This window comes from Echinops telfairi, unplaced genomic scaffold (genome assembly GCF_000313985.2).
Source record: "Echinops telfairi isolate 266 unplaced genomic scaffold, ASM31398v2 ScPeMD7_70;HRSCAF=299, whole genome shotgun sequence".
Classification (NCBI taxonomy): Eukaryota; Metazoa; Chordata; class Mammalia; order Afrosoricida; family Tenrecidae; genus Echinops; species Echinops telfairi.
This window is the reverse complement of record NW_022103968.1, coordinates 12,253,959-12,264,648: the sequence shown is the minus strand read 5'-3', so window position 1 is coordinate 12,264,648 and position 10,690 is coordinate 12,253,959. Positions and strand designations below refer to the sequence as shown.

General features: G+C 56.7%; 1 protein-coding gene across 2 annotated transcripts; it reads left to right on the top strand.

The window, feature by feature from the left end:
* The first annotated feature begins 6 nt into the window (after positions 1-6).
* EMX2 (empty spiracles homeobox 2) lies at positions 7-6,412 on the top strand. 2 transcript variants are annotated; one of them, XM_004700910.3, is made up of 3 exons: positions 7-632; positions 2,426-2,610; positions 4,948-6,412. In XM_004700910.3, exons 1-3 carry the CDS (start codon positions 263-265, stop codon positions 5,113-5,115), a joined length of 723 nt encoding a protein of 240 aa, XP_004700967.1. In that variant the 5' UTR covers positions 7-262; the 3' UTR covers positions 5,116-6,412. The 2 variants fall into 2 exon arrangements, with proteins under 2 accessions (XP_004700967.1, XP_004700966.1); XM_004700909.2 differs by lacking the exon at positions 2,426-2,610 and having other exon boundaries at positions 4,948-5,051.
* Positions 6,413-10,690: the final 4,278 nt, after the last annotated feature.

The following is a 10,690-nucleotide window of genomic DNA, read 5'->3' as shown; positions in this document are numbered from 1 at the left end:
GATTTCTCCCCTCTCTCCAGGTTGGGCGCGTTTGGTGCAAGATTCTCGGGATCCGCGGCGACGCCGCTCCTTCCCCTCCCCCCTCCTCTCCTTTTTCCTTCCCTTCCCTTTCTTTCTTTCCTCCCCCCAGCCCCCACCGCCCCAAACAAACAAGCCCCCCATTCGCGTCGCGTCGGTGCTCGCCGCGGGCAGCGGGCGGAGGAGGCAGCGCGCCGCGGTCGCCCGGAGCCGGGAGCCCCGGGCGCCCGCTTCTTGGCGCAGCATGTTCCAGCCGGCGCCCAAGCGCTGCTTCACCATCGAATCGTTGGTGGCCAAGGACAGTCCCCTGCCTGCTTCGCGCTCCGAGGACCCCATCCGCCCCGCGGCGCTCAGCTACGCCAACTCCAGCCCCATCAACCCGTTTCTCAACGGCGTCTACTCCAACCCGGACTTGGTGTTCGCCGAGGCGGTGTCGCACCCGCCCAACCCCGCCGTGCCGGTGCACCCGGTGCCGCCGCCGCACGCGCTGGCCGCCCACCCCCTGCCCTCCTCGCACTCGCCACACCCCCTCTTCGCTTCTCAGCAGAGGGACCCGTCCACCTTCTACCCCTGGCTCATCCACCGCTACCGGTATCTTGGCCACCGCTTCCAAGGTACGTGCCACGTCGCGGGGCCGCGGGGCCGCGGAGTCGCAATCCGAACCGGCCTGGCCCGCCCGGGTGGGCGCCGGGCAAGGCCCTAGGCGGACATCATTTCGCCTGGACGGAGGCGGGGTGGCTGGGGACACAGCACGGTGTGCTCGCGGAGCTGCGACTTTTTTGCGGGGCTGGCCTGCTGGCGCTTGGTCCTTTGAGGAAAGGGGCGCGGACAGGGAAGTTGACCCCAGTGCGCTCAGGCCGAGCGGGCTGGGCAGCCAGCGGTGGCTGCCCGCTGCCCAAGAATACTGAAGCCCGTAGAGGGCTCAAATTCGCTTCCCTTCGGCGATGCCCCTGGCGACCCCTGCTCCCAGGGGCACGGACAGGGTCCAGCCTCCTGGTTCTGCCTTTGGCTGAGTTCGGCCCCGTTAGCCACCCACTAGGCGCCCCCTTTGCTCAGCCCGGCAGCTGCTCAATTTCCTACCCTCGTTCGGCGGCGAGGGAGTCCCCCACATCTCTGGAGCCAAGTCTAGGGTGTTTTTATCTTCTGCTTTTGGAGAGCGGGGTAGGGCCGCGGGGGCGAGGCACACCAGGGGCTCCGCGCGCTAGCGCAGCGACTTGCGGGATTAGGGCGCCGAGCGGCTGCGGCGGGAAGGCAGATTCGGTTTGGTTTTTGTCTTTCTTTGAAAAGAAATGAACCGGGTCGGAGACGAGCTGGCAGGGAGGACTTGTTTGGGTGTTTTTGTTTCTTGTCTTACAAAAAATTATTTGTCCCCGACCTCCGCCCACGACTGGCGCTTGGAAGATACTTAAAAGTACAGAAAAAGCGGCGAGTGAGTGGGGGAAAGACCCTCTTTGGATGGGTCAGTACCCAACCGCGGGTCCATTCATTAACCCTTCACTTTCCCGCGGAAGCCTGAAATGGAGTAGATGCCACCCTCATAATTAACCAAACCAAACCAATGAAAACAAAACAACGGCCCCGCTCACTCCTAGACGAATTTACTTTCATTCCTGCCGGAATGTGGGTTGTCTTTCTTTGTTGAGAGTTTGGAGAAATCAATATTCCACCCTAACAAACTCAGGCTGGGCTCCAAAAGTTTAGAGGCTTCTCTCAACACTTCCTGTCAGACAGGGCTCTGAGCCCCCACCAAGCCTACCCTAGTGGGGACTTTGCAGTGACAGGGGATACTCCCAGTGGTTCCGATACCCGGATTTCGATCGCTCCGCCAGCGACCGTCTTCACGTTCTTTGGAGCCGGGAGCTGAAAGCCAGGAGGCGGCGGCAGTAAAAGCCGCGCGCATACGCTGGTGCAGGAACTACAAGCCCGGCCTCCGCACTTCCCCGGAGGGGAAACAATACTTGAATAATATCTCAGTAAGTTTCTAAGTCTGGAAAGCGGCCCGCCGCCTCTCTACCTCGGGATCAAAGTTCCCGGAGCGGTTAGACAGAAAGCCGATTCTCTGGGTCATGGGAAGGGCCTGGCAGGGAGGCGCCCTCCCTTGCCCCGGGCTTTGGGCTCCAAGGCCCAAGACGCCAGCGCGGCCGCAGCCCGCGGAGGTTCGGGGCCGAAGGACCCGCGGACTCGCCTGCCTGCCGGTGCAGCGGCCGGGTGGGTGCACATCGGTGGTAGCGTCTGTCCAAGCAAGCAGCGGCGCGGGCGTCCACCTTGGGAGGCTGGAGTCCCGCAGACCCGGCGGCGCGGCTCTGGCTGAGCTCTGAGCGCAGCGTCCTCAGTAGCCCGGTTCGGGAGAAGCGCGCGGAGCGAGCGGGCTACCACTCCAACGGGGCTTCTGCTGTGCCCCCCGCAGGGAACGACACCAGCCCAGAGAGCTTCCTTTTGCACAACGCGCTGGCCCGCAAGCCCAAGCGGATCCGAACCGCCTTCTCCCCGTCCCAGCTTCTGAGGCTGGAACACGCCTTCGAGAAGAACCACTACGTGGTGGGCGCCGAGAGGAAGCAGCTGGCTCACAGCCTCAGCCTCACGGAAACTCAGGTGAGCGCGGCCGGGTCCAGCAGCCGGGTCCTCATGTGGCCTTAGCCCCCAAATCTCAGGGCCCAGAATCCAGCACCCGCAGTGCGGAGTTAGCAGACCGCCTTTCGCCAAGGGCACAGTTCTGTGCCATGCCCGGCTCCTGACTCGAGGGGTGTGGGTTTCAAAGTGCCTGCCTTCATGGGTCTCCAGCAAGAGGCTGTAAGGGTCAGGTGTCCCCAGACTTCCGAAGGCAGCCAGCTATATACCCAACCCCATCCCATCCCCTGCTGCTCATCCCTAGAGGCTCCAGGCTAAGATGACTCTGCACTTTGGGTGCGATTCATGAGGTTTTGGCTGCCCTCAGAGACAGGCCAAGTGCCTCACCATTGGGTCCAAAGAGAGCAAGAACTTAGCGGGGTGTCGGAGTGTTTGGGGCGCCAGGCTGGATAAGGTAGGGAGCTGGTTAAGAGCGAGGTGCAAACTACTGCGGGCTCTCGGGTCCCAGCTACGCATCCAGTTACTCCCTAACAGGCGATCAGAGTCTGTTACGGAGGCCAGGCACTTGCCTCTCGCCCCTAAACCAGAGCAATTTGGCTGGGAAGCTGCGGAGAGGGGCAGCCTCAGGGGACAGGCCCTTCCTGCGCAGCGGGGTCCTGAGGCGGGCCTGGCTGGGGCCTGCCCCTGGGCGGGGAGGGGGCACAGGGCTACAGTAGGCGCTACTGTACGCGGAGCCGCAGGGCGGGGTCAAAGTTCCCAGTAAACAGTAACGTTTTCAGGCCGATTAAGTTGTAACACTTTTTCTGGGAGGCGCAAAGAGGTCGAGGCTTTTGTTTTAAAACGTCCCCCCCACACAAAACCAAGGAGGGGCTCCCGGGTGTGTGCTCGGTCGGCACAAGGCGCGGCCGGCTGATTTCTCCCGGACAGCCCAGGCGGCGGAGGTCTTTGTCCGCCTCGCTGCCCACGCTGCCTGGAGCCTTTGTGTGCGTGTCAAGCCCTGAGCGCACCGACGTGCGCCTTGGGCGAGCGCCGGGGAGAAATGAACCGTCCTCCCCCTCAATTAGCAAACTCAAAGCAAATTAAACTTAGCCTTGTTCCCGCTCTGCTCTGCCATGGGGCACATTGGGGGACTGAGGCAGGCAGGGAAGAGAGCCGGGGACTTGGACCGGTTGTCCTAAAGGAGAGCATGGATCCGACATGTGGGACGGAGGATTTGGACCTGGCCTGGGTTGTTGCTGTCGCTATAGAAAGCGGGTGGGTGGGGGTGTCCTGAGGCTGAAGTCACCATGGTGGGACTTAACCCACTGGTGGGCGCTTGGGCAGTGTTGCTGTAGGGTCGCTGAGATAGGGACCCACTGTCCTGCTTCCCCAGGGGGCTGGGAGCAACGACTGGGTCTCACTGCTTTCCCCATCCTGTAAGGCCAGTCTGTGGGCACTCTGGTGGGACTTGATGTGACCTGAGTCCTGTCTAGGCCTAGACCAGTCCAGAGGCTGGTTAGTTAGGAGAAGGCAGCTGGCCTCTCCCCTGCTGTCTCAGTCTTTCTAACTTCTCGCTCCCTGTTCCTGGGAGCTTTCGCTTTGAGTCTGCCTGCCGGGCTGCAGGTCTACAGCTAAACGGGTCTCCAGGCTTAAGCACCCCACCCTTCCCACCACTTCCTAGAGCTCCCCACCTCTCGCTGCTCACCTGGGAGAATCGCCACAAGGCGGATACAGCTCTGGCGGACCCTGACTGTCAGCGCAAGACTGGGGCCTGCTGAGGCGAGGGCGCTATGTTTAGGCCAGGCAGCCCAAAGCCGCTGAAAATAGAAAGCGCTTTGGGCCCAGCGGAGAGCCTCAGCCACAGGCCCAGGAGGTCAGTCCTGCACCGGCTTGTACGAGGAAATTAAGGACACGTCTCTTCAATTTTCCCCTCACTTATCACTTATTTTAGTGGCGTAATGGTTAAGTGCTCTGCTTGCTAGCCTGAAGGTTGGAGGTTCGAACCTACCATACCAGCTCCTCTGCAGGAGAAGGATGTGGCAGGTTATCTGTCTTGCAAACCATTTGGAGCAGTTCCACTCTGCCCTATGGGGTCGCTGTGAGTGGGCAGGGAGCTTGGGGTATTTTTTTTAAAGACGTGCCTGTTCTTTTCAAGAACTTTGTGCTGGTGGGCATTGGGTGCCTCACTCGGGGAAGCTGGGGAAGGGTGTTGTGCACTCCGGAGCGGAGCCCAGGGGGATGGTGGCGGTAGACTCTGCAGCTGGGAGACTAGGTCCTGGCAGTGTGGGCACGGGGTCTGGGCTGAGGGAAGGGTTCCCAGACTGGGTAGCTGCTTCGCAGGCGCAGGAGAAGAACTAATGGCCTGTCTGCTTCTGCCGGCAGGTAAAAGTATGGTTTCAAAACCGAAGGACGAAGTTCAAAAGGCAGAAGCTAGAGGAAGAAGGCTCGGATTCACAACAAAAGAAAAAAGGGACGCACCATATTAACCGGTGGAGGATCGCCACCAAGCAGGCCAGTCCCGAGGAAATAGACGTGACCTCCGACGACTGAAACTCCAAACAGCACCCCACAGAAACGGACAAGAAGCAGAACAGGCAGGGAGCGAAGACAAACCTACAGAACAAAATCCCACAACGCCCGCGCGCGCGCGCACACACACACACACACATCCACAGAGAAGGGGAGAGGGAGTCCAGGGAGTGGCGACCACGGGCCTCAAAACGAGGCAGAGGATGGCGGAGTCTCCTTCATCACCATGCAACCCTCCTTTATAGAGGCAGCTGAGTGAGTGCGTGCGTGAACAAGTGAGAGAGAGAGAGAGAGAGAGAGAGAGAGAATCCCAGCGTGGCCCAGCGGACCGCGCTGGAGCAGGGGAGCTGTCAGTCAAAAGCCAAACCAGCTAGACATCCCGATTGGCAGGTACTCCGTTTTTAATCGCAGTCCATTAAAAGAAAAAAAATGATGGCAATGATGATCAAAACCAAACCAACTCGTCTAGGCACCGGACTTTTTTTTATTTGCACTTCGCAGTAAAGAATCCGTAATAATAAGGTTCAAAATTCCATCTCCAGCCTCATTCCCACACCTGTTTCAAAAACTTGAATTGCATGTAGCAGTGGTTGGGCGAATGGTGTCTAAAGACAGAAAATGAATTGTAATTTGCTTTTCCTTTGAAAGACAAGTTCTGTGTGTTTTTCATTTGGATCCCCCCCCCCTTCGGAGACATGTGCAGTGTGTAAACGCTTTTTGATACCTTCTGATGTCAAAGTGATTGTGAAAGCTAAGTGAGGTAGGCTCCAAATAGTGGTCCTCTTAAGGAGTGCCGGGCAGGGAGCATGTAGGGGCTGGGGGTGACAGGAGGGTCCCTACAATGGAGTCAGGACTTGTGCTGGAAAAACAAACAAATAGACAAACCCAAACCCAAAACAACAAAAACTAAATTAGTTCAATTTATTGGACACTCTCATTTCTAACATCCCGAGGTTTACAACCATGAAGGCAATATCTCCCTTTGGTGGTTGGAGAAATTGGCCTGTCCAACCATTCACCCGTAGAGGCCATTCCAAACATAAACTCGATCTCTTGTGAAAACTGAAGGACTGTAGTTAGTGGGGATGATAAGTGTGGCCAAGGACGCGGCGATAAGTTTTCAAGCACTGAGTTTCTATTCCAAGAGCATAGATTTACTAAAGAGAGTGGCAAATGCTTCCTTAATGTCTTCTATACCAGAATGTAAATATTTTTGTGTTTTGTGTTAATTTGTTAGAATTCTAACACACTATATACTTCCAAGAAGTATGTCAATGTCAATATTTTGTCAATAAAGATTTATCAATATGCCCACAGAGTAGTTGTCTTGGGAAATTGAAAGCTATTTAAAACCAAAAAAAGGGAGCTTTTAAGTGTGGTCTGCCCTCAACTGGATCCAAAAAGCCCAGGAACCCTCCCCAACAGAAAGCGGCTGACCAGGTGATTTCTTGGACATTTTTAAGAGAGATGGAGGTAGAAAAAGGAGAGATTAGAACAAATGTAAGTCCTTCTGAAAAGGGAGGAGAGAAGAGTTTTACAACCCAACTTTTACCTATTTCGTGCCCGACTCAGAGTTCAGTTTGAATTTCAGGTTAAAAATATTGACTTCTCTTAAACCTCTAGTGGTGATGGTGTTGATGAAGAATTAAAGTATGGAAATATAGATATCTATGAAACGATATATGCCCAGGATTTGGGAAAGCATTTAGCCGGTTCAGCGTTTGAGGACTTTGAAACTATTTCAGACTTAAAACTCCCCAATCAGAGTGTGTTTCTCTCTTCCTGCTTTTTTCTCGCCTCTCTTCTCTTCCTTCCTTTTCTCTCTGGACCCAATGGGCTGGAGGTGACGGGGTGAGTCTTGGGGCCTCAGAGGCCTTATAAGGCAAGCATTCGGAAAAACCATCAACTCTTAACATTAAAGAAAAAGTTGCAACCAGTCTTGGAGGAAACTTCGTTTTCCCCCTCCCCCTTCTGGGGGTACGAGGTTGTTTTTGCATGCTTCATTTGCTTCTTATCCTGATAGGCCGCATTAATCAGTTTTATTTCCATTGATAGAGAAACCTCGTCTGTTCTGTTCCAGCTACAAAGCGTCCTTCGAGCTTTTGTGAAAGTGCAAATCAGTTTAAGCAATTATCATACCAGGAATATGAAGGGGAAAGAGGAGGCCTTGCCCAGTGGTCTCCTTTAATCTCTTAATCCACGGATCCAGGGGGGCTGCCTGGACATAATTTAGGACAATCTCCCCACCCTTTACACTGTGATAAGGCCAAGTTACAATGCAGGGCAGAAATACAAGCTTTGTTAACATCCTGCCTTGAAAAGTTAAGATTAGACATTCTTTGCACGTGTGGGCACTATAGGGCACCATGGAATTTTTTCTTTCCTTTTCCCCTTCTCTTCTCCCTTCTAAAGTCGATTTCATTCCCTGAGTCCCCCCCACCCCGCTCTCTTTTCTATCTCTTCCCATGTCTCCTTATTCTTCTAGAGCACTCTGGCTGCTCATGGTGCACTTTTAGCAGACCCCTCTCCCCAGTCTGTGTCTTTTGGGAGGAAAGCCGGCCCTACGAGGATGCTGGGAGGAGAAGGGTGGACTTGGAAGGCCTAGGATTGCCCCATCCAGGACCATCGTGGAACTCCGAGCCACTTCATCAGAGGCATTCTTGGCCACTTGCTTGTCCCAAGCACTTTGCAGCCACTCCGTTCAAACAACTACAGTTTCTCACGCCCCAAACCAGGAATGCCCCAAACAGATTCAGAGTTCCTTAAAGGAAGATTCGCCTTCCTCTTGCTCCCTGTCCCAAACTCTATAAAAATTCTCATCTTGACAAAAGGGTTATTTCTGTAAGAACCATAGATTTTATTTATTTTTTAAGTATGAGAAAAGGGAGAGGGTGGCAAAGTGTGCGGTGTTTTTTTTTTTTGGTAAATGTCCTGTGTAGTGTAACAGCAATAAAATCATCAGAGAATACTATTAGCTTTGGAAGGAAAAAAAAAAAACCTAAAAGCTTTATTACAAACCAAGCTTTGAAAATAGGGGGGATTAGGCGGCTGAAAGGGTCCCACAATGGTAAGAAGAAAAGGTTTCATGCTAATGAGGTTAATGCCCTTTGTATCTCAGGCCTCCACATCTTCATTACGCGCTATCTCCGGCTGCACCGAGCGGCTCAGAGAGCTGCAATCCACTCCAACGCCCCCCTTCCTGGTCCAAAGAAGGATTTGATAGCAGTTCTGTTCAAACTAGATAATTATATCTTTTCAAGTCGGAATTAAGATAAAGAAAGTGAAGCAGAGGCGGCTCGCCTTGATCCACTGCAAACAAATTTGGCGCACTTTCGAGTCCTTCCCCCGCCTCAAAAAGGCAGGACCGGCGGCTTATTAGCCGCTCGTTTGCTTTATTAATTCATCTATTTAAAGTGGCAGGATTAGAGCGCCTAATGTGGACGCGGCCCGCCGTGGCGCCGAGGAATATAAATATTTGCGAGGTACCATCCCACGAAGACTCTCTGGGCGCGGGGCGTGGAGCAGGGTGCGCGCGGGGCGGGTGTGCCTCCCGGCGGCGTCTCCCTAGTTGTGCGCTCGAGTTGGGGCAGGCAGTGCGCAGGGATGTGCAGGAGGTGAAAGCCCAAGATTTGTTCCCCTCGCGTGTCCTGGGTGTCGGGCCGGAGTTGTGCTCCTCTTGGGCCTGCTTGGGCTGTCCTCCCCTCCCGGCACGCGGCGCTCCGCAGGCGCTCGGGTCTGTCAATGACCCCACATAAAAGGTCGGGTACAGGTCCCGTGTGGGTTACTCTGGGTGCCCCCCTGTGCGTCCCGCTGTGCCAAGTCTCTTGAGGGAGTGGTTATTCCGGAAACCAGAGGCCAACGTTTTCAGTTTGTGTTTCTCTGGGAGGGAGGGTCAAACTGAATGTACAATGCACTTGGGACCCGGCTGCACGCTCTGGTGAGGAACACGTGGGCTTCGAGTGCGTCTCTCGCTCCGGCCGGGTTCCTCTGCGCGGCCGCTGGAGGAAGGGGCATTTTTCCCGAGGCGCCAGAAGCAATGGGGCCTAGACCCCTCCCAGACAGACTCCCATTCTGGGTGCCCGGTGGTGCTCATATCCACTTTTGCCCCAGTCCCGGCAGCCCAGCCAAGCCGGCGCGGGCGCCTTGGCCGGGACGCGGAACCTGCCGGGCGGCTTTTGTGCGAGGGGCGGATTGTGGCCGGCCCAGGGCCGCGCCGAGCGGGCTGGCCAGAAAGAAGCCTCGGGCCTGCGCGCGGCTCCAGAAACCTCGGCTCCTCCCCGTCCCCGCCTTGAGTCGCAGGAAACAAAGTCCCGGGCGGGCAGGCAGTCTCGGGAGGGTCTCCTGCAGGCAGTGGCTCAGAGGCCTGGCCCCGGGCCCTGTTCCGCGGTGGGAGGGGGTGTCTGCGCTGCGGAATGTGGGCAGTGTAGGCGGTGTCGGGGTGTGCTTGTGAGCTAAGGTGGGGACTGTGGCTGTGCGTTTGTGTAGACTAACCTAAGCGTGCAGGCGAGGTCTGTGAAGCAATTGTGTTGGTGTGGGTTGTGGCGATGCCGTTGTGTGTCGGCGGCCCCACGTCCCATTCAGCGCAGGTTGTGCGAGTGCGTTAGAAGCTGCAGAGGCCAATGGAACTTGTGTCGATTGTGTGAACGAGTTAGGAATTAGGTGGCGTGCAAAGAAAGGCGTGGCGATGTAGATTTTGTGTGCCTCCCAGTGTGGGCACTGCGAGTGACTGTGAGCCAGACTGTACTTGTGGTGGATCTTACAGGATGGGATGGCATCCGTGTGTGTGCGCGCGCGGGCAAAATGTGTCTCCGGTATTGGCTGAGGGTTCTCCGGCGATGGGCATCTATGCCAGGCACCCTGGCAGCATTGATGCGTGTGCCTAGCGAGGAGACTTGAGTTCCAGTGTTGTCCCCGCAGCCAATCACAGGCGCGTCCACGCACCCCACCCCCATCCCGCTCGGGAGTTTGTTGACAAACAGTGGCTTTTGTAACTGCCCCCTTTCCTGGGCCGGCCTGTCCTCTTCAAGTGATCAGCTCTGGAGTTCCGCAGGCGCCTTCTGGGAGCTGCCGCGGCCGCGGCCTCCGGCGCTGGGTCGCTGCTCGCGGAACCAGTTGCGGGGCCACGCGCTAGCTTGCTTGCAGTCGCGGCCTGCGGCTCGGCCGCCGGCTGGACTTCCGCAAACAGCCCGGGAGAGAGGGGGAAGTGGGAGTTTTGAGAACCCGCTGACCCCAGCCGTGACCCCGCTCCAGGAGGCGGCTTCTCTAGGCGCGACCCGGTGCGCCAGGAAAGCAGAGGCGGTGCCACACTTGAAAGCGAAAGGTCCATTCATCAGCCGTGCCCCGACTCTAATTGGTCTTTTGTTCATTACCGCCTGTTGCCCACCCGGGGGCCGGAGAAGCACTAGAAGCCCTGGTTCTGGGCGCGGACCCGACGTGCGGCCCCGAGCCGGGGCCCGATAGGGCGAGGGCGCGTAGCACCCCTGGGAGGGGGCGCCAGAGCGCGCCACGGATCGCTGCCACGTGCGCAGAGGCCGGCGGGCGGACGGTGTCCGTGCGTCTCGGCCTGTGGCCTCGGCTTGGCTCCCACCACCACCTG

Excerpts from the sequence above, each read along its gene's own strand:
- EMX2 (XM_004700910.3), top strand. The coding sequence starts at position 263 with ATGTTCCAGCCGGCGCCCAAGCGCTGCTTCACCATCGAATCGTTGGTG. Across the intron at positions 633-2,425 it reads TCTTGGCCACCGCTTCCAAG|GGAACGACACCAGCCCAGAG; the intron begins GTACGTGCCACG and ends TGCCCCCCGCAG. Across the intron at positions 2,611-4,947 it reads TCAGCCTCACGGAAACTCAG|GTAAAAGTATGGTTTCAAAA; the intron begins GTGAGCGCGGCC and ends TTCTGCCGGCAG.